The sequence below is a fragment of the Takifugu rubripes genome, chromosome 13 (assembly GCF_901000725.2).
Source record: "Takifugu rubripes chromosome 13, fTakRub1.2, whole genome shotgun sequence".
Classification (NCBI taxonomy): Eukaryota; Metazoa; Chordata; class Actinopteri; order Tetraodontiformes; family Tetraodontidae; genus Takifugu; species Takifugu rubripes.
Window position 1 is genome coordinate 6289319 of NC_042297.1, and position 22698 is coordinate 6312016.

Below are 22698 nucleotides of genomic sequence, written 5' to 3' on the forward strand. Positions count from 1 at the left end.
TGAAGTTTGCTAGAGAGCATTCGGATGATCCAGAAGAGAATTGGGAGAATGTCATATGGTCAGATGAAACCAAAATAGAACTTTTTGGTAAAAACTCAACTTGTCGTGTTTGGAGGAGAAAGAATGCTGAGTTGCATCCAAAGAACACCATACCTACTGTGAAGCATGGGAGTGGAAACATCATGCTTTGGGGCTGTTTTTCTGCAAAGGGACCAGGACGACTGATCCGTGTAAAGGAAAGAATGAATGGGGCCATGTATCGTGAGATTTTGAGTGAAAACCTCCTTCCATCAGCAAGCAGCATCACTGCTCTAGAGGAGATCTGCATGGAGGAATGGGCCAAAATACCAGCAACAGTGTGTGAAAGCCTCGTGAAGACTTACAGAAAACGTTTGACCTCTGTCATTGCCAACAAAGGGTATATAACAAAGTATTGAGATGAACTTTTGTTATTGACCAAATACTTATTTTCCACCATAATTTGCAAATAAATTCTTTAAAAATCTGACAATGTGATTTTCTGGATTTTTTTTCTCATTTTATCTCTCATAGTTGAAGTGTACCTATGATGAAAATTACAGGCCTCTCTCATCTTTTTAAGTGGGAGAACTTGCACAATTGGTGACTGACTAAATACTTTTTTGCCCCACCGTAGTTATTCACAAACTATTATTGTTGTGTCTGTGTAAATTCTCAGTCATCCAGGTCATTGTATCCAAGGTAGTTTTCTCTGTCAACTGGACTGGGTTTCTTCTCTTGAAGACGTTTCGCCTTCTATCCAGAAGGCTTCTTCAGTTCTGAAATCGCTGGGGAGAGAGCTTGAAAATATATAGCCCCTGTGGACCATTTGCATGCTAATGATCCGGGTGGTCACCTGAGAGTCGTTAGCAGGGTCGTTGGTCGGGTCGTTCACCTAGTTTCTGTTGAGGTGTCTCCCCTTTGTCTGCTGGGTCACATGGTGGTGAGTCACCAGGTCTCCTGGAATGGTGTGAATGTTTGTTTTGCTGTTGGAAGGAGTGGAGGACTGCATTGTATGTGGGTGATAGGAAGTGCCTCAGGCCACCACCTCTGTTCAAGGATGGTTTCTCCAATTTAACATGGATAGCTTCCTTGACCCCCCTTTCAAACCAGCGGTCTTCTCTGGCCAGTATCCTTACTTGGCTGTCCTCGAAGGTGTGCCCACTCTCCTTTAAGTGTAAGTGGACTGCTGAATCCTGACCCGAAGAGGTGGCACGTCTGTGTTGTGCCATTCTTCTGTGGAGAGGTTGTTTGGTTTCCCCAATGTACAGTTCCTTGCATTCCTCCTTGTTTATGCTGTACAGTGCCAGGGTCAAGGAAGCTATCCATGTTAAATTGGAGAAACCATCCTTGAACAGAGGTGGTGGCCTGAGGCACTTCCTATCACCCACATACAATGCAGTCCTCCACTCCTTCCAACAGCAAAACAAACATTCACACCATTCCAGGAGACCTGGTGACTCACCACCATGTGACCCAGCAGACAAAGGGGAGACACCTCAACAGAAACTAGGTGAACGACCCGACCAACGACCCTGCTAACGACTCTCAGGTGACCACCCAGATCATTAGCATGCAAATGGTCCACAGGGGCTATATATTTTCAAGCTCTCTCCCCAGCGATTTCAGAACTGAAGAAGCCTTCTGGATAGAAGGCGAAACGTCTTCAAGAGAAGAAACCCAGTCCAGTTGACAGAGAAAACTACCTTGGATATTATTGTTGTGTTAAACTCGGTGTGAGTTTTGCGACTTAGGCTATTTCCGGCATGGCAAGTTACTTATATAGTGTTACCTTTTTTGGCTTTTCTTTATTAACATATTTTATATACAAAACATTGGATCTGTGTATCCCAAAAACATGTTGAGTAACATATTGCTAATCTACTGTACATACTACATAGATATTAACATAAAATAATACAGGGGGAAAAATGAAAGGAAACATCTGCAATTTTAATGCGTATAAACAAGAAACAGCAAACAACATATACCAAGAATAAACTGTATGAGGAAAAGCAGAAACAATGTATTCCCTGATCAATTGTTATATATCACAATTTAAGGTAAATGAATACATCTAATTTTATTAATTATTTGAGACATTTTAAAAGCTGAAGAGAATTTGTGTTTATCTTGTTATCATGTGTTCTGTCATATGTTCCTGTCTTCTCTAAGAAGTACTTTAGAAGTTAGGAATGGTAGAATCATTAGCAAGTGTAATAAAGATCAGTGACCCTTCCTTGACAGGATTGTTGTTTAGAAAGTTGTAATCACAGGAGGAAGTCAGGCTGAAGGTGTTAAAACACCCATCGTAAAACGGGACAGCATGGTGGTGTTGAAGCTTATCTGCAGGAAGAATGTTAACTTTGATCTATCCATCTGAGAAGACAACGGAGAACAAGGACTGTACCAGTATCCAATGGGACTGGAAGAAGAGGACGAGGTCATCCAAGAAGAAGGACTTGATTGGACTGAATTAGCATAAATAATTTATTTAAGATTGGGTCGAGGGATAATTAGGTTGTCAGACTTCATGCCCTGGCAATTGACTCTGTTATTGTAGGGTTATGAACTGGCCCGGAGCTCTGTAATATTTGTATCTTGAATTGGTTCTATTGCTAAATACATTTTGAAATTGGCATTTTTCTTCTTGAAGTCTTCATTCAAAGAACACGTGGATTAGCAGTGACACATGTGAGGTATTGCGATCCAACAAAGCTTATTTGTTATTAGCTAGACAGAGGCATTAAGATATTGTAGCTCAATACAAAATAAATTTATGTTAGATTTAGTCTGAGTAATTTATGAACGTGAAACTTGCCATTAAGACATTTGACTTTGAGAGCATAGTTCATAGATTTTGAGTCTGTATTGCAGTCTAGAAACAAGAGAATTTTTTCTGAAATTGTTGTCAAAGTGTTAAAAGATGGGGGAATCATATTGCTAATCTACATACTACATAGCAACTTCAACTTCAATCCAAAATTCTTGAGAAAGAGAACAGGTAGAGAATGGCTCAGAGATTGATTCACCTACATATCACCAAAATTATTTTACATAAAATATATTGCAAAATATTTATGTAAACGTTTCCCTTGACACAGAAGGCAATTCTCGGATTAAGTGAGTGTGTCTGTCTGATATGGACAGAAATCTTGGTATCCTGGTGGCCTGTCTTACTGCAGATCGGGTGGTGAGAGCAGTGTCACTACATGATCCATCACAGAAACACGAGTTGCACTACGTCCGCTCAGCAGCCTATCGAGGCATAAAATTGGAAGAAGTAAAGGATGAAGTCAGAGTGCAGTCAAGTCAGGAAGCTGTGTGTGGGGTGATCATATTAATCATGCTTATCCTGCAATGGACTACAGACTAAGTTCAAATGTTGGACTAAGTTCAAATGTTGCAAATAGACAGGATTTCAAGAACTTTGGAGGTAATAGAAGTGAGAAACCAGATATTGTATGCGTAGTAGTGGTTAAAATCATCATCGTAGTAGTGGTTAAAATCATCACCTAATTTTGTTTTGTATGGGTATGAGGCAATTAGATAGAGTACAGGGGGCAGGTGGTGGGTGCATCACATTTGTGAAGGAAGGAGTTCCATACACAGTCGTTGGTATAGGTAGGGAGGAAAAGTATGTGGTGGTAAAAGTTGAGGCTGAAAGAAAAGAACTGGTCATTGTAAATTATAATCCGAGCAGAAGACTAGCGTTCAAGAGACTTGAAGGGATAGAGGGACAGTGTGGCGATTTTAATGGGCACAGTACGCTATGGGGAAGTGATCAGACAAATCATAATGGCCAAGTCATTGAAGACTATATGGATGAGAAAAATATAGTGTATTTAAATGATGGTAGATATATAAGAGTTAATATGAATACAAGAAAAGAGTCCGTAAAGGACTTAACACCGGTGTTGAGCAGCATTGCACCTTAATGAGATTTTCAGTGCAGCAGAGAGGAATGATAGGGAGTGATCATTATCCTGTATGATGCAACATAAAGTTCAGAGTATGGGAGGCAAATGGATCATTAAAAAAGCAAATTGGGAGACATTTATGGAGGAAAGGGATAGACTAAGCAAAGAACTAAGCATAGAGATGCTCGATTCTAAAAAAAATAATCTAAGCAGCTGCCGCAAAAGTTATTCCAAAGAGCAAAGGTCATGGGAGAAAGAAGGCAATGCCGTGGCAGGATGAGAAGTGCAGGGAGGCAGTGGGAAACAGAAATAAGACATTTAGACACATACAATTTGTAACATTTGATTCAAGAATGCTCAGGCAGCACTGTGAAGAACAATAAGAACTTACTGGAGACAATACTGTGATTCAATAAGAAATTAAAAAAAAAAAAATAGAGGTATGGGGGATGATTAAAAAGATAGAGACTGGAGCTACCCTGTTTTTTGGTGGAGGATGGTGTCACAGCAATGACGGACAAAGAAAAGGCAGAGCTGATAGCAGATTCCTTTGTTAAAGTACATAGTTCAAATAATTTGTCAGAGGAAGGAAAAGGCACAGACATAATTAAAGCAGAGTATAGAGAAGTGTTAAGGAGGGAAGTGAATTTAGGTGGGGATGAAAATGCCCCTTTTACTATAGATGTGTTATGATCTGTGGACACGAATTGAGACCCCAAATGCAGACACACACGATAGGGTGAAGTTCTAAAACAAGATTACTGAGGTCCAAGTTCTGAACAGAGCCAAAGGGTGCAGGTGAGAGACAAACACAGTCAGACTGGAGCAGGCTGGGCGGCGCGAGCAGGCATCCAAGAGACGATCTGCGGGAAAGACGAACGATTAGTTCCAGACAGGTAACAGGTTCGAAGAAACAAACTTGCAAACAGCATTTTAGGAGCCAGGCTGTACCACAGGGGGTTAAACAACGAATCAGCAAAGAGTGGAGAGATGAACAGGCTTTTAAAGCGAATGGCAGGTGTGGATAATGACAGGAGATTGTCTTCAGGTGTGCCTTGCTCGCCCCACGGAGGAGAGGCAGGAAACCGCTCGGCCCAGCCTGAAAACAGACAAACAAGGGAAACAGGCAAGACACAGAAAGGGAGGGGGAGAGGAAAAACACTCGGGACTCCTAACAAGATGAGCTTATATTGGGCAAACTAACCAGGGGAAGATGAAATCAGTTATTCTATGATTAAATATTTGAGCGAAAGAGGTCTTGTTATGCTGCTACGTTTATATAACAGAGTGTGGAAGGAATGTAAAATGCCAAAGAGCTGGAAAGAAGCAGTAATTATATTCTTAAAAAAGCCAGCTAAAGATGCAAGTGAACCAGGCAGCTATCGACCCCCTTCATTGACGTCACATATTTGTAAACTGATGGAAAGAATGATAAATGACAGATTAATATATTTAATAGAAAACAAACACATGACTGCCCCATATCAAAATGGTTTTAGGAAAAGAAGTCAAACAATAGATCCAGCTGTGTGTTTAGAGGATGAGGTAAGGAAAGCTCAAGTCAATAAAAAAAATTGGAGGTGCAGTTTTCTTTGATGTGAAAGAAGCATATGACATTATGTGGAGAGCGGGGCTGCTAGTAAATTTGCAGTTAAAAATAAAATAAAATTCGTATTTATTATGCGACGCTATGACGTCATTTAACGTGCGCCGGCGTAGTGTACGAAAGAGAATTTCAATTCAAAGCGCAACGTAGTTCACTCTATCCAACTCCCCTATGTGGTGAGTAGTGAATAAGGAACGAGTTGTGCAACCCGCCAATAAACAGAAGAAGATGAAGACGACGTAAGCTAATTTTGCTGCTAAATGCTAGAGTCCACAATTATGTTCAATAAAACGACTCGAAGGAATTTTCGGCAGAGAAAAGAAGCATCTAGCGAAGAAGAGGACAAGCAGGAAAATAACGTAGATGAAGAGGAAAAATCCGAGCCGGCTCAGCTAAAGACCCAGAGCCGGGGAATCTCCTGTAGCGCTAACAGGCAAGAGAAGCCTCCGAAGCTGCACAATAGTGCTGAAAACGACGGCGAGGCCTTTATCGGGGCAGAAGAAAGAGAAAGGAGGGAAAAAGTCAAAGATGGAACTGAGACGAAAACAAATATAGTTCTTAGTTTTTCTGGTGACAAAGAAGGTAATGGTTATAACGTCAGTATGTTCCACCTTGAAGGGTGCATAAAATAAGTTTTCATAGAGTAAAGATGGAATATGTACTTTATTACAGTTCAGAAACAATCTTATTTATTTGGTTTATTATTTTAAAAAAATCACCACGCAAAACACGTTAAATTTAGTTTTTGTATCAACAGTATTGTCACAAACAGCTTCAAGTCACAGACTACATAAACGCTGTTCAGTGTGTAAACGTAGTTTGTTGGTGACTTTTTTTAGTTGATTTCTGATGTTCTTGTGTTTCAGTGGAGGAACCAGAATTTAAAGTAAAAAAATCGTCTGATAAAGAAGTGTTGTTCCAAGTTCGGAAAAACGATAATTCAACTTCCTGGACTAGCTACAGCACAGGTGACCAGTTCATGGCTCTACGTGATAGCTGTGGTGTTGCCATTATACATATTTTAATTTTACTGTATGTGTACACTGTATATGCATTGCATGTAAATCCATGTTAGTTAAGATTCATGCATCTGACTGTCTGACAGATGTCTTTGTTTGCTCTCTTCCACTCCTCTCTTACAACAGATTGCAATGTCTCTCAGTCGACCTTCCTCAGGAAAGGCTTCAGTGACAGTCAGTCTTCAGCTCATACTCTGCTGTATAGTCATCATGAGGATAAGAGTTCTGATAATGATGATGATGGTGGCTCTGAAAGTGATGGTGTATCTTCACTCAGTTCAGATTCTAGCCGCTCTTCTTCTGGTGCATTTTTCAGTTGTATGCACAAATTACTAAAGTAAAATTGATTAGTGGTGATCTGCATTTATTTTGTCAATTTATCTTTAAAGTGATTGTCTCAAGTGCACAAGATATCCAAGAAGCACCGAGGCAACACTGTGCCATGCGAGCACAAATGGATTTCATTCCCCTGGGTCGAGAAGGCCACAATTCTGGTGGTAGTATCTCTAATGACTACATCAGAGGGAGTGATGAAGACAGGATTGGTGATGATGATGAGCAAGATGATCATGAGCGAAGGATTGCATTTGCCCCAAGACTAAAGAACATCAGGCAGAGGATCTTAGCGAAACTTGGTATGGCAGTGAAAAATAGAAAGTTGAGAAAGTTTTTTGAATTGTTTATTTATATTTGTGTTTAAATGAGAAGGGAGTGATGACAGTTTGTCAAGCAGTGATGAGAGAGAGCAACAACTATGGGAAGAGACACAACTTGGGAAAGGAGTCAAGAGACATCTGAGAGTGCTGGTAGGATTGGATTGAGATGGGCTTAACACTCTTTCAAGGCTGATTTTTTTTTTTCTATTCACTTATTTTTCTTCCATTTACTGTAAATTCAGCCAAATTTTCCTCATCCCTGTCAGAGCTCAGCTGTGAGTGAATCGAGTACATCCAGCAGCGGTAGTACCAGCAGGTCAAGGCAAAAGAAGAGATCAAAAGAAGTCAGAATTCCAAAGACTTTTCCTCCTATTGTATCTGTGATAAAGAAGAAGATAGTTGAAAGGTATGTCTCTTCAGTTTTATTACGCTAACAGTTACAGACAGATATACCGTATTTTCATGACTATAAGGCGCACCTAAAACACTGAGATTTTCTCAAAAATCGACGGTGCGTCTTATAATATGGTGCGCCTTGTGTGTGGACTGAGTTCCAACATCTGCTGTGTGCCTTTGGTGGGTGCGCTACGGTGAACACTCCGCCAATCGATTAGCGGCACACCTACGCGTAAGGATCCCCTAAAATGGCGCCGGTCAAGCGAGACGCGTATGAATGAGGCTTACTTTAAACTGCAGGCCATCGAATATGTGGCTGAACATGGCAATCGAGCAATCTTAGTGTTTTCGCTTTGTGAGGAGGCGGCATCTCTCCATACGCGCAAGGACAACTGTTGCGCAGCGACTGTCCAGGAGATTACCAGGAGAGGGCGGCCATCTTCCGCACCTACTGCCACGACAAGATAACCGCGCCCAGCCACATCACCAACATGGATGAGATCCCTCTGACTTTTGACATTCCTTTGACCCACAAAGTGGAGAAAAAGGGACCAGCACGGTGGCGATACGCACAACGGGTCACGAGACCCGTTCACCGTGGTTCTCGGCTGCCACGGAAACGGACAGAGCGCTGGATGACGGAAGGCAAACACTCCTTCACAAAGACTATGAGGCAGCGGCGGGCAAGTTATGCCACCATATGCGGGTGGATTGTAGAGGCATGGGCTATGATACCGTCTTCATGTATTGTAAGAGCTTTCACAAAATCAACGCTGAACCGGAACCGGTTGGTGAGTCCGATTCAGATGATTAAGAAGAGGAATTCGGGATGTTGGACATTGAAATAGTGCAGCTGTTTCATTTAGATGCAGAAGATGAAAACTTTGATGGTTTTGTGGCGGAAGAATAAATATTTTGTTCAATAAATGTGTCGAAACTCACTGTTTTACTTCCGTTGTCATTTTTTACTGTATGTTTCAGCATGCGCCTAATAATACGGTGCGTCTTATGTATGTTTTAAATACAGAAATAGCACCCATAACTGAGACTACGCCTTTTAATACAGTGCGCCTTATGGTCGTGAAAATACAGTCATAAATTAAATGGTCATGGTCATAAATTAAACAGTGGTCCAATATATCCTTTTTCTTCTGTAGACTAGACTCCCTTACAGAGGTTCACAGGACACGGCAAACAGAATTGAGGAAATTGGAGGCTGATATTGAGTGGGCCCAGAATTCTGTAGAGACTCTGGTGGAAATTTCCTTTGAGAAACGTTTGCATTTTTTTAGGTCCCTAGCGCTCTTTGTCCACACCCTGACTGAGTGTCTACAGGAGAAGGTCAGGATTCGCAAATCTGTTCAGAAAGTATATTCTAAAGTCTGAATTCTGTTTATAATGATTATAGACATGGCTTATACTTTAATACCAATGATAACACATTCTGTGAATTATTGCGTGGTTGAATTATATAAGTCAATTTATGTCCTGCCAAAATAAATCGGAAATATGTTTTTGAATGTTTAAAGGTTGTTGAGATTAATGCCCTGGAATTGGAATTGCATGTCCTGCTGTCTGAACAGTGGGGGGCGTTGTTGAATCGAAGACGGCATAAGGTCACGGAGCAGGCTGACTGCCTGCAGCACTTGAGCTGTGAGTAACACCTGTATTCATTTATCTGTGTATGTTTTTGTGGTTAAACTATTGTGTAGGCTGTTTATTTACTGTAATAATTAATCCCAATGCTTTAGTCAGTACAGATGAACAGAGTGGGAATAGAAACAATGGAACAGAAACCCAATGGTGAGTATTAAAAAGCTTCATCTTTAAAACCAACTTTCAGTAATCACAAAATGGGCCCGACACTGTATGGACGCACACATTTTGTGGTCATTTGACATGTTTCAGGGAGATAGAAACTGGGGTTGAATGTAATAAAGTTGTTCGAGTACTTGAGGACACAGAGGTTTCAGAAGAAGAGGATGAGCAGCTACAAAAGATGAAAGGTGAGGAATTTTACCTGTTAACTGCTTTAATAAAAGGCATCATTGTCTGCAATTTAATCTTTTGATGCTATGGCATACTTCATAATCTATGTCCACTCCTCGCCCTCAAGATGATATCCTGCTTAGGTCCCAGGCAGTGTTCTCTAGTGTCCAGGATGAGTTCTATGATGTGAAGAAGATTCTGTCCCACTTTGAAGAGTGGAGGGGTTCTTACACTGACTCGTACCACAGTGCATACATTTCTTTTTGTCTGCCAAAGTTGTTGAGCCCTATCATTAGACATCAGCTGCTTGTGTGGAACCCCCTAAAGGTATACATGGGAAGAAACTCCACCTGGTTCCGTGCACCCTAGGGAATCATGTGGCTGATGTCATTTTATGCGTTTTAGGATGACAGTGAGGCTTTTGAAAAGCTGCCTTGGTTCACAGCAGTAGAGACCTTTTGCCATGGTTATGGCCATGAAGAGTTGGAGCACTCAGACAGACAGACTCTGTCTGATGTTGTAGAAAAGACTGTCCTACCCAAAATAACAGGTAATAAACATCTGTGACTAACTGTCATTATAGATTTCTGAATGTTTACACTTACTGTCTTACTGTCAGCTATTATGTCCCCTCAAATGGTAATTCCTAACCCTTTTTTTTTTTTAGCTTATGTGGAGCTGGCATGGGATCCTGAATCTAGCCATCAGTCAGTCTGTTTGTTTGGGTTCTGTCACAAACTGAAAGAAGACTTCTCCATCTTTGACAGGAAACAGAGCAAACCAGTCAAAGTGAAGTCAACACCGTGCCTTTCCCACCCTTTTCGTGCAATGCAGCTCAGAGCCCGATTTATTATTTGTAACATTCAGAAAGGAGAAATGGCATGAAAACATAGGATAAATACACCATTATCAGATAACTGTTTGCTACAGGCTGATGCACATGCTATTTAATGAAGACTTAAAATTTCTAATCACATTGTCATATGTTGGTTTATATGTGTATTTATGTCCCATACAGGCATTCGTAGAGGCTGTAATCTCCCGGCTGAGGAGCACTGTGGACGAAGATGTCTTCATTCCTCTTTACCCCAAAAAGTCTGTTTCTTTTTGCTTGTTAATATTGATGAAAACTTCAAAAAAAATCAGTGAAGAATAGTATAATAGTTATACCATTATGGTATAATACTCATCTATGTAGCCTTCGTTAAATATACCATAAATCTATGAAACTATAAAACATTAAATCATCAAATTAATTTAATACACATTTTTCTTTTAGGGTTCTTGATGACCCTTCCTCGCCTCAGTGTCATTTCAGGGATCAGCAGTTCTGGAAAGCTATAAAAGTACAGTTATCTTTAAAATTCCCATTAAAAATATTTTTGGTATTTCCAGATCTGAAGATTTCTCAGACTTTTTGCTTAATCTCTTGATTATTTCTGTGTTATTTCTCCACAATGCTCACTTCACTATATCACTATCACTATATTGTGAGTTTGTCCCGTGTTAATCTGAGTTGTTATGTGTTTATATTAGCTGTTTGTTAATATAGGAAAATGGGATTTGCTGCTGCCTGAGTCAGCTTTAAAGGAACTTATGTTGGACAAACTGCTGAACCGATACCTTATGATTACTCTGTGCAGCCAGACCCTGCATGGCAATGCTGTCCAGGCTTGCAGAAAGGTGTGTACCCTTATTTTTAAAAACCAGAGGAAATGTTTCCTTGTTTTTTTTGGGTCACTTTCCTTTATCTGCTGTTTACCTATTTTCTAGGTAGTAGACAGTCTGCCGCTTTCATGGCTCAAAGGAGAGACCGAATGTTTGCCTCAGCTTCAGAATTTCAGAAACCATCTTGTTCAGAAAATTCACACTATCTTCAAACAACATTCTCTAGAAGACCCAAATACAAGGTAATAAGTCATTTTTGTTTTCGCCGTAAAGATTAGAATTGAGCAAATGTTACATACTTGTAGGAAAGTCAATGAAGTCCATTTTGAGGGGACATGTGACAGTAACCAAACAGTGCATTACAGGCAAGAATTCCAAGCAAATTACTGAATTCCAAGAGTTCAACCAGCCAAATCATATAATTAATGCAAATAATCTAATGCAAAATGTAGTCATTTTTTTTCAATAACAGGCCAAAGAACATTGACACAGTAAGAATTTGCTCGGAAGTCACTTTGTAAAGTTTACAATGACTAACGCAGACAAATGTCCTTCACTGTCTTCTTTAGGTCTGCTGTGGTTGAACTGCTACAGATTTTAAGCACAATTCGATGCAATGACTCCATCATGGCTATTGCACAGAAATACCAATGTGAAGATGTGATCTACTCTCACCAGCTACTCAATCAGGAGACAGTGTGAACAAAAGTGGAATATTTAATGGAAAATGAGTGGTGAGGTGCAGACCATTTCTCGGACCAGCACCCCAGTATATTAACAAATTATTATAAATGTGACTTTTTGAGCAGCAAAGTTAAAATCATGTTTTGTACACAAGAGGTTTACTGTACTCAGAAAGTATTTTTATTAATAAATTTTTGAATTTTGCTTATATGCAGGTCTTTATTTCATCAGGATACATAGAAGAAAATAACCAACACTTTCTCTGCTCTTCGGCTGCAAAGTGGAACAAAACCATTGCAAAAAGATTGCAATAGTAAAGAAGCAGCATAAAAAGATGTACAGAGGTGAAAAAGCAGTTGTTCCATGGGCAACTTGAGCATTTCTGAAATCTATGATGGAGGAACAAGTGCTCCTCGCCTTAACTTTCCTGATCTCTCCTTTTGGACTTTACAACTTTGGATATGTTAACTTCAGTTGGAACTTTCTGATGGGCGTTTTTGACACTTTGTGGAAGGTTTTGGTTCAGATGCCTGCTTTGGAACTTATATCCAGAAGCAAATTCCACACTTAAGCCCCTTTCACTGCACGAAAATGGCGCATTGTCCTGGGTCGTTTCAGCACTGTTAAAAGCTTGTCGCAGCATTTTAGTCTCAGATCGAATACCCTGATCCAGTTGAAACGGGTCACCTGCAATATGAAAGGAGTCCTGCTAAATTACCTGAATACACCGGTGTGTTCCAGGGTAAAACTACCTCCAGCCGGCAAATTCCGGCTTCTTAGCCTGGGAGTCTCAGCCCGGGAGTCAGCCCAAGCACCATCCTCAACGACAACCAATCGTTTGAATTACAAGCTCGCGACGTTTGCTCCAATTACGAAATCATCATTAGCCATCCAACCACCCTGCATGGCACAAGTCTCCAGGCAGCTAAGTGAATTTTGAAAATAAATATGCAAGTGAAGAAACTTGTTTGGCTGCTTGATATGCACCGACTGCAATGCCAGCGTTAGCTAGTTTGTTGATACAAAAAGGCACCATCCTTCAAGGCTTGTTCAAAAGCTAACCATGATTTCATATTGCGTATATATTTTCATTTTCCAAATCTAGCTCTTTTTTCCATCAGTTGATATATTATTCACATTCTAGCAGTGATGTGGGCTGTAGGGATTTCGTACTTTCAACCATTGGTCCTGCTGTAGCTCACGATTTGATTGGTTGTTATTGAGAAGCCTGGATGGAAGTTGTTGATCTATTAAGAGACATGACAGATGTACGTGATACATTTATTTATGAGGCTCTACAAAGAAACACCAAAAACAAATTCCACAGCTCATCTTATGCACAGATACTCCAGCCAACACATTTGCCATATACTTGCCAATTATTCTGAGGCAGCCAATATATGCACAAAGTCACGTTAATGTTCTCTAACAATACTCTTCTGTTGCTTTAATCAGATAGAAATACTGCTACAAATGTCTCATATTTATTTTGCAAATTGTTGATTAGTAAATTAAAAGCTGAGTGAGGCTGGCTAACTAGGCAAATCAAAATTTGGGAAAAGTCAAATGTTTCTTACAAAAACTGATAAGCGCTGAGGAAATTGGGGGTTGACAAATTGAGCAAGGAAGATTTATATGACTGAGAACTGGATGCCATGTTTTTTGAGGCGGTCAATGAGTGTGGTTTTTGCAAAAGCAGCTCCTGGGGTATAAACTCCTCCCCTGGAAGTAAAGGGCAGAGTTGATGGTCAGCTTCAAAACAAGTTGAATCAGTCATGAATCAAACAGAATGATCAGAGATGAGACATCTCACTTGTTGGGTAAAGCTGAGGGCTCATTGAGGAGGGTCAGAGCGGCCTGTACCATGGTGATGGGTGTGGCCACATATCCACATTCTGAGTAATAACGTACAAATTTAAACAACCATGGGAAACATAATATAATGGCCAAAGACCAAACTTAAAGGCAGTTTGTAGTACAAGTTTGTATGAAAAGTGCCATATAAATAAACCTTGATTTGAATTGACTAAAAAGTACTAAATTGCATTGTCACTCTTCCACATTGATTATAAATCTATATTTATTTTATCTCTCATCCTAAACAGACCTGATAAAAGCATCTTTGGTTATGAATCAAACCAGTTGATTGCCAACGATTTTGAAAAGGCTGTTATTAAATTAGTCTGCTTATTACTGTGATTAAGCCGTTGCTTAAAAAACCATCACTGGATCCGGACGTACTAGCAAATTATAGGCCAATATCCAACCTTCCTTTTATCTCTGAAATTCTAGAGAAGGTTGTGGTGACTCAGTTACTGGAGCACCTGCAGAGAAACAGCATGTTTGAGGTGTTTCAGTCAGGCTTTAGAGCTCATCACAGTACAGAAACAGCATTTATTAAAGTTACTAATGATCTTATAGCTTCAGATCATGGACTGGTTTCTATGCTGGTTCTGCTAGACCTTAGTGCTGCTTTTGATACAGTTGATCACAGAATACTGTTACATAGATTGGAACATATGATTGGGATTAAAGGGACAGCACTAGACTGGTTTAGATCGTATTTATCTGATAGATACCAGTTTGCTCATGTCCATTGCGTTCCCTCTTCATACAGTAGGGTTAGCCATGGAGTTCCGCAAGGTTCTGTACTTGGACCAATCCTTTTCACCTTGCACATGCTTCCCTTAGGAAACATTATTCAGCAGCATGGGATAAATTTTCATTGTTATGCTGACTACACTCAGCTCTATTTATCCATGAAACCCGAGGAGACAGAGAAGTTAGTGAAGCTCCAGACCTGTCTTAAAGACATAAAGTCCTGGATGTCTTCAAATTTCCTCCTCCTTAGCGCAGGAAAAACTGAGGTCATGGTGTTTGGTCCTGAACCTCTCAGGGATAGATTAGATCACATGATCACTCTAGAGGGTATCTCATTAACATCTAGTACCTCTGTGAGGAATCTAGGAGTAATTTTTGATCAAAATCTCTCCTTCAACTCACACATTAAAATAGTCTCTAGAAGTGCCTTTTTTCACCTGAGAAACATCGCAAAGATCAGGAAGCCACTAACGCGACATGATGCTGAAAAGTTAGTCAATGCATTTGTTACTTCCAGGCTGGACTATTGTAATTCTTTATTATCAGGGTGTCCAAACACCTCTTTAAGACACCTCTTTTTGTAGAGTATTCTTTATTCCTTCGGATGAATGTTTATTTCTCTTTACCTGGTCCCTGAACCACAGTGCGGATCTTGCTGTTTGGTTGTCCCTGAGAGGGGTCCTGTCCATCTGTGTAACCCTCCCCGTAAAAAACAAACTGAAAAGAGGAATCCTCCAACTTAAACACACAAACACATACAGAACAGGTATTATATTAGAAAACAGCACTTTTTAAAATTTAGAGTAAAGACATTAATCATGCTTTAAGAACTCTACCTGCTTTCTACTTGGTCCTGCTTTGGAGAACAGTCCAAATGAGAAGAACTCTGGAAACTGAGAACACAGAGAGAAGCAATCTTAGCACACGGGATGTGTACATTACTGTAGCTGTGAGCATGGTATTACCTCCACCAGGGAGCTCATCGTATTTTTGTGACTATAAGGCGCACTTAAAAGTCTTAGATTTTCTCCAAAATGGATCGGGCACCTTATGTGTGCACAGAGTTCCAAAATCTGGAAATTCTTTTCGGCTTTCGCAAAAGCCATTTTGGATTCATTTTGGATACAGAAGATGAGGACTTTGATGGATTTGTGGATGACGATTGACCAAAAAAATAACGTGAGTACATTGCTAAATACACGCTAGCATGCATGTTTTAAGCTAGTGTACCAGTATGTTTTACCATGCCCGCGCCCTATAATCCGGTGCGCCTTATGGTCGCGAAAATATGGTATGTAACAGCCGGTGAGTCTGTTTTCAAATCTTGAATTACCAACTAAAAACTCAGCTTCATGTGTTTTTTTTCTAAGCTTTTCTAAGAAACTTAGTTTAGTTGCATTGAATGCTCATTTCATGAAACAGAATTCAAATTTTATCTAGTCTTCCAAGTAAAATAATCACATAGCAAGCTCATTATCTCAAATAGTGCGCATCTAAATTCCTTACAGAGGACAGAAGAAGACAAATCAAATCTCATTTTCAATCTGATCTAAATCAGAGCAAGCAGAGTCTCACTGTAAAGGACCCATTGTCCTTATTTTCTTACTTGTTTATTTTGTTTTTACAAATATTTATATTTTCATCCCTTTTCTTTAATTTAAAGATGATAGAAAATTTATTTTGAAAATGTGACTTTTATTTTGAATTTGCGAATGATATCCTTGATCGCGGTTTCCTGCCTTTTTTTAATTGCTGTCGTAGCCAAGTCATATGTGTATGTAAGGTGCAAGGAGACATGGAGAATCCTAGGTTACATATTTTTCTCTGTTTATAGTGCCTCAGTTGGAAATGCAAAATATAATTTGTCACCAAATATTTCATTCTAAAGTTCTAGCCATCAGAGAAAAAGCTAACCAGGCCATCCCAACAACTGGACCATCACCAGATGTGCTGACCGTGGGAACATACAGGTTCTCCAACAAGCCCTTAAACTCCTTCAGCCCTATATATTTTTCTGAGGCGTCATCGCTAATTCAGAAATCCAAGACCACCACGTGTCTTTTAGATCCCATCCCAACACACCTGTTGAAGGATGTTTTACCATTGATAGGCAGTTCTATCTTGGACCAGATCAATGGTTCTTTAGTGACAGGTTATGTACCCCGGTCCTACAAGGTGGCAGTGATTAAGCCGTTGCTAACCCTAAAGTTCTTGAGAAGGTGGTGGTGACTCAGTTACTGGAGCACCTGCAGAGGAACAGCCTGTTTGAGATGTCTCAGTTAGGCTTTAGAGCTCATCACAGCACAGAAACAGCACTTCTTAAAGTTACTAATGATCTTCTCATAGCTTCAGATCATGGACTGGTCTCTATGCTGGTTCTGCTGGATCTCAGTGCTACTTTTGATACAGTTGATCACAGCATCCTGTTACATAGACTGGAACATGTGATTGGGATTAAAGGGACAGCACTAGACTGGTTTAGATCATATTTATCTGATAGATACCAGTTTGCTCATGTACATGGTGTTCCCTCCTCATACAGTAGGGTTAGCCATGGAGTTCCTCAAGGTTCTGTACTTGGACCAATCCTCTTGGAGGAAGCTCATTTCAGCCGCTTGTACCCGTGATCTTGTTCTTTCGGTCATTACCCAAAGCTCATGACCATAGGTGAGGGTAGGAACGAAGATCGACCGGTAAATCTCTTCACCACAACGGACCGGTGCAGAGTCCGCATTACTGTGGACGCCGCACCGATCCGCCTGTCGATCTCCCGCTCCATTCTTCCCTCACTCGTGAACAAGACCCCGAGGTACTTAAACTCCTCCACTTGGGGCAGGATCTCCTCCTTTACCCGGAGAAGGCACTCCACCTTTTTCCGGTCGAGAACCATGGCCTCGGATTTGGAGGTGCTGATTCTCATCCCAGCCGCTTTACATGCGGCGGCGAACCGATCCAGTGATAGTTGGAGGTCACGGGCCGATGAAGCCAACAGGACCACATCATCTGCAAAAAGCAGAGACGCGATCCTGAGGTCACCAAACCGGATCCCCTCAACACCATGACTGCACCTGGAAATTCTGTCCATAAAAATTATGAACAGAATCGGTGACAAAGGGCAGCCCTGGCGGAGGCCAACCCTCACCGGAAACGAGTTCGACTTACTGCCAGCAATTCGGACCAAACTCTGGCACCGATCGTACAGGGAGCGGACAGCCCGTATCAGCGGGCCCGACACCCCATACTCTCGGAGGACCCCCCCACAGGACCCCCCGAGGGACACGGTCGAATGCCTTCTCCAAGTCCACAAAACACATGTGGACTGGTTGGGCAAACTCCCATGCACCCTCGAAGACCCTGCGGAGGGTGTAGAGCTGGTCCACTGTTCCACGCCCAGGACGAAAACCACATTGCTCCTCCTGAATCCGAGGTTCGACTATCCGGCGGACCCTCCTCTCCAGTACCCCTGAATAGACCTTACCAGGGAGGCTGAGGAGTGTGATCCCCCTATAGTTGGAACACACCCTCCGGTCCCCCTTCTTAAAAAGAGGGACTACCACCCCGGTCTGCCAATCCAGCGGCACTGCCCCCGATGTCCACGCGATGTTGCAGAGTCGACAATATATACGACAGCCCTACAACATCCAGAGCCTTAAGGGACTCTGGGCGGATCTCATCCACCCCCGGGGCCTTGCCACCGAGGAGTTTTTTAACTACCTCGGCAACTTCAGCCCCGGAGATACGAGAGCCCATCTCCAGGTCCCCAGGCCCTACTTCCTCACTGGAAGGCGTGTTGGTGGGATTGAGGAGGTCCTCGAAGTATTCCTTCCACCGATCCACAACATCCCGAGTTGAGGTCAGCAGCACACCATCACCACTATACACAGTGTTGACAGTGCACTGCTTCCCCCTCCTCAGACGCCGGATGGTGGTCCAGAACCTTTTCGAGGCCGTCCGAAAGTCGTTCTCCATGGCCTCACCGAACTCTTCCCATGCCCGAGTCTTTGCCTCGGCAACCGCCGTAGCTGCACTCCGCTTGGCACGCCGGTACCCATCTGCTGCCTCAGGAGTCCCACAGGCCAGTAAGGCCCGATACGACTCCTTCTTCAGCTTGACGGCATCCCTCACCGCTGGTGTCCACCAGCGGGTTCGGGCATTGCCGCCATGACAGGCACCAACCACCTTGCGGCCACAGCACCGGTCAGCTGCCTCAACAATGGAGGCACGGAACACGGTCCACTCGGACTCAATGTCCCCCGCCTCCCCCGGGACATGGTCAAAGCTCTCCCGGAGGCGTGAGTTGAAGCTCCTTCTGACAGGGGACTCTGCCAGGCGTTCCCAGCAGACCCTCACAACACGTTTGGGCCTGCCAGGTCTGTCCGGCATCCTTCCCCACCATCGGAGCCAACTCACCACCAGGTGGTGATCAGTTGACAGCTCCGCCCCTCTCTTCACCCGAGTGTCCAGAACATGCGGCCGCAAATCCGATGACACAACCACAAAGTCGATCATCGAAGTGAAAGATCATTAGCCCAATTAAATACTTTCATGTTTCCCAATTGAAAATCTTTCTAGTCAGCATATATTCTGACATATTTACCAATCTGTTCCATAATGGGAAGGCATATCACATCTGTGTTCAATATTTGGTGGCTCCCAACCCATATCTCCACAGATGGCTGCTATTGGTGCAAGTTTCTAAATGCTTAAAAAGAGCAGATTGCTTTGTATTGAACTGCGTTAGATCCAGCCTATTTGTTAAATCCCTATTATATATACACTATGCTACAGGTTTAAGTTACAATAAAATGATCTGCATGGTAGAGTTATGTTCCCCCCCAAGTGCTATTTGTAGTTTACATTGTTCTCAGGCATATTTGGGTTTACCTTAATGAGCAGGTTACGTCCAAAACGGAACTTGACCAAAAGCCAGAACATCATGCCTGCGAACATCAGCTTAATGATGCTCCCAATGCCTCCGATTCCTGCGTAAGCTCCATACTGAACCTAAATTTAACAGTTTGTTTAGCATACAGAATAGAATAGAATAGAATAGAATAGAATAGAATAGAATAGAATACTGACTGGTGTGGCCTGATACTCCTCCATCAGGTAGCGCTGAGTTCTTTTTACAACAGATGGGTCAGAGCCAATAAAGGGCACCGTATACTCCCGGATCTCATTACTAAAGAACAATGCACCCCTAAAAGCAAGACCCCCCCCCGCACACACACACACACTAAATGCCAACTCCACTAAATACATTACAAAATTCCAACTGAAGATACTGCTTCATCCAATTAATCTGTATATAAAAACAATAGCATGCCATTTTAAACTTGAGATGTGATGATATTTTTATTATTTACCATTTTTATACATTTTTTGCAGTTTAAAATTTTAACATATCTTTAAAATATCTAAAAAATACTGGAATATAACTTCCAATACCTGCGTTTGAGCTTTGTACCAAATATAGGAAGAGGATTATGATTAAACTTCCTCCTGAGACTCTGGAGACTCTGACTGTCAGCAAAACCATAGACAGCCGACTGCCATGTACCATCATGGACACATCCACCCTATAAGTGCAGACAGAAAGAGATATAATCCAAAGAACTTTCACAGAATGAATAAATGATAAATTTCCTCCGTTTCATGAATAAATGTAGGGGAACATAAATTTGGAAGATTAAAGAACAAAACTGGATGATCTGTTTGTTCCATTACCTTGAGTAAAGCTACTTACATTGGGTCCTGATTTGATGGTCAGGAAGCTCTCGACTGTAGTCAATATACCTGCAGATGAACAGATAAGAAGCAACACAATTTTTTACAGGCTATGTACACTGAATATGCCGCATCTGACTGACTGAATGGCTCTGTTTGTGTTCCATTATCAGTGCCTGAGTTCATACCTTTAAACTGATCCCTGGTGTAAAGGACACCCATGTCTGCTGGGATAGAGTCAAACCCACAACTTCCTATGATGTACACCCCGTTTTCAGCTGCCTGGCTGTTGTAATTCAACTGCATACCCTCAAGAAACTGCAAACAACATACTTTTTATGCAAAAGATCATAATTCAAAGCATCATAAAGGCCATGCAACACTTTAAATGCAACCTTACATAAAAATAAACTCAATAACAACTATAAATCTTGTTTTGTAATGCAGCAAAACACATAAATCAGTGGAATGCCTGCTAAAATCAGCTAGACATCAAAATAACTATCTTTAAATAAGATTTTTTTTGGATTCAAGTTAGAAAAAATTAAATAAGTAACTACAACTTCACATTCTAAATGAATAATGTTGGTAGGATCTCTTTACAGCAAATGTACATGAATGAAGATGCATCGTTGGCGAATATACCTGAGGCTCTCCACTGATGTCAACATGATGGGTTCCATTTTCCACACAGGCCTTTACCACAGGTTCACCAAAGAACCTGTACTGTATACACAAACCACACTTTAATTTCAGGTTAAATTGTATGTTTTACTGTGGAAAACACAAACATAATTGACAATGGGAAGCAAACCAACACTGAAAACCAATTCCATCGTGACATGGCAGTAAACACAATTATATTTATTGTACGCTATGAGTCACTAGCTCCCTTTGCATAACTGAAGGCTCCTCTGTTTGTATGTGCGTTAGACACGGGGTACATGGACATATGTTGTGGTGTGGTGTGATACTTACAGGCCCAACACAATTAAGAATTATCACAGCTTGTTTGCACAGGGATGCCAATGAGTCTGGCTCTGCAACATCTGCCACGATGATATCCACCTCTGAGCTGAGCTCAGGCTTACCTGCATGTGAATACAGACAGGCACGCATGGGCGAGCAAGTGAAAACACATACACAAATAATCATTACTGTAAGACAGCTATCAGGTTGTGAGCATTGGCACAACAGGGGAACTGAACAGAGTTTTGTTATGTTCCCTCAGTTGTTTCATTACTGCCAAAGCCTAAAACCCTACTAAAATTCACATCACTATCATACCAGAGAATAGCTCCCTGATTTCCAGTGGCAGAATTTCCCATACTTGTGCTGTTGCACACACATCACTAAATAGAGAAACAAGAAATCACCCTAAGTAGTTGCTACTTTAGTCCCTATTTACAGGGTGCAGGCGATTTGTATTTATCATAGTTGAAAATAAATTAATATGGAATTGATTTAATATTATAGAATGTATTTGGTGGATATAGTTCATCAGGCGATTTTGTAATTTAAAACTCTAAAACATTTCTGCCACTTTTCGCCCATATTTAATGAACAATTTCGCAGTTGCAAAGACTATTAAAATTATTTCCCCTCATCTTGCTACAAGCTTTTATACTGAATTGAAATTTGCATTAGTTGAACGCATGCAATAAATTATTTGCAACCTCGATTTTTCTCCGAAGTTCAGTCGCAGTTTTAGGGTCATAGTAACACAGATAAGATATCCTGAACTGGAGAGAGGGCAATTAAAAATAAATAAATATAAATAAATAAATATATAAATATATATATACTGACAAAAATGAATCGAATTAAATGTCTTGTAATGTTCAAAACACTTGAGCTGAGATTGCTGAATTACTTATATACATACCGAGCACACAAGCAGCCTGTTCCACTACTTTTTCGAGCTTCTGCTTGCTCCTGCCAGCCACGGCCCACTTTAGGGTTCCTTGCGGTCCTTCGGACACAGTCCGGGCCACCTCTTCTACCACAAACTGTCCGGTAAACCCAGACGCTCCAAAGATAACCAGGTGATACGGACGGCTGGAAGTCGCTTCAAAACGAGCCATCTTCTCGACTGTTGACCTCTGCTGCCACTGTATATTCTCTTTATGAAGTCGAACCGATCAAGGGGTGGTTCTGACTGCGCTTCACTCTATTTCCGTAGCAACAATTCGCTAATAGGCTAACACTCTGACAGTGACGTTGTTTTTGGATACTGATAATTACCTGCATTGTTTTTCCACTTCTAACAGTTTATATGTTCGATAAAAGAAATACTGCCATCGATATCAAATATGACACTTCTTAGCTAGCAGAATCTGTGTATCCTTTGTACATGTGAGTTATTTTTCAATCGAAATAATATACATGAAAAGTCCAAAGATTTTGAGGATAAA

The 22698-nt window shown here is 41.2% G+C and overlaps 2 protein-coding genes and 1 long non-coding RNA gene across 10 annotated transcripts; 1 reads left to right on the forward strand and 2 right to left on the reverse strand.

Annotated features, from left to right (window-relative positions):
• Positions 1–3714: 3714 nt before the first annotated feature.
• LOC115251950 (uncharacterized) lies at positions 3715–5485 on the reverse strand. Its single transcript, XR_003890433.1, has 2 exons — positions 4890–5485; positions 3715–4801 (listed from the first exon to the last, which is right to left on the reverse strand). It is a non-coding gene; the product is annotated as an uncharacterized lncRNA (long non-coding RNA).
• Positions 5486–5669: 184 nt separating this feature from the next.
• On the forward strand, positions 5670–13421 carry gcfc2 (GC-rich sequence DNA-binding factor 2). 8 transcript variants are annotated; one of them, XM_029845935.1, is made up of 19 exons: positions 5670–6126; positions 6411–6512; positions 6690–6881; positions 6953–7198; positions 7269–7369; positions 7462–7625; positions 8773–8956; positions 9145–9268; positions 9367–9418; positions 9524–9621; positions 9732–9931; positions 10010–10154; positions 10272–10393; positions 10623–10699; positions 10884–10950; positions 11141–11287; positions 11378–11514; positions 11842–12006; positions 12172–13421. In XM_029845935.1, exons 1-18 carry the CDS (start codon positions 5805–5807, stop codon positions 11972–11974), a joined length of 2613 nt encoding a protein of 870 aa, XP_029701795.1. In that variant the 5' UTR covers positions 5670–5804; the 3' UTR covers positions 11975–12006; positions 12172–13421. The 8 variants fall into 8 exon arrangements, with proteins under 8 accessions (XP_029701795.1, XP_029701794.1, XP_029701798.1 ...); XM_029845934.1 differs by lacking the exon at positions 12172–13421 and having other exon boundaries at positions 11842–12164; XM_029845938.1 differs by lacking the exon at positions 12172–13421 and having other exon boundaries at positions 7486–7625; positions 11842–12164.
• LOC101069677 (saccharopine dehydrogenase-like oxidoreductase) lies at positions 13226–22368 on the reverse strand. Its single transcript, XM_003969469.3, has 12 exons — positions 22170–22368; positions 21263–21375; positions 20930–21010; positions 20473–20602; positions 20304–20353; positions 20006–20136; positions 19640–19757; positions 19442–19561; positions 15394–15450; positions 15184–15295; positions 13770–13851; positions 13226–13678 (listed from the first exon to the last, which is right to left on the reverse strand). The coding sequence occupies exons 1-12, from the start codon at positions 22366–22368 to the stop codon at positions 13588–13590; spliced, it is 1284 nt and encodes a 427-aa protein (XP_003969518.1). The 3' UTR covers positions 13226–13587.
• Between the last annotated feature and the right edge of the window lie 330 nt (positions 22369–22698).

Coding starts and splice junctions, on each gene's coding strand:
- gcfc2 (XM_029845935.1), top strand. CDS start 5,805: ATGCTAGAGTCCACAATTATGTTCAATAAAACGACTCGAAGGAATTTT. Junction 6,513..6,689: donor CTGGACTAGCTACAGCACAG/GTGACCAGTTCA, acceptor CTCTTACAACAG/ATTGCAATGTCTCTCAGTCG. Junction 10,951..11,140: donor AGTTCTGGAAAGCTATAAAA/GTACAGTTATCT, acceptor TGTTTATATTAG/CTGTTTGTTAATATAGGAAA.
- LOC101069677 (XM_003969469.3), bottom strand. CDS start 22,368: ATGGCTCGTTTTGAAGCGACTTCCAGCCGTCCGTATCACCTGGTTATC. Junction 21,376..22,169: donor ACAGGCTGCTTGTGTGCTCG/GTATGTATATAA, acceptor ATTCACATGCAG/GTAAGCCTGAGCTCAGCTCA. Junction 13,852..15,183: donor CACTGTGGTTCAGGGACCAG/GTAAAGAGAAAT, acceptor GTTATTACTCAG/AATGTGGATATGTGGCCACA.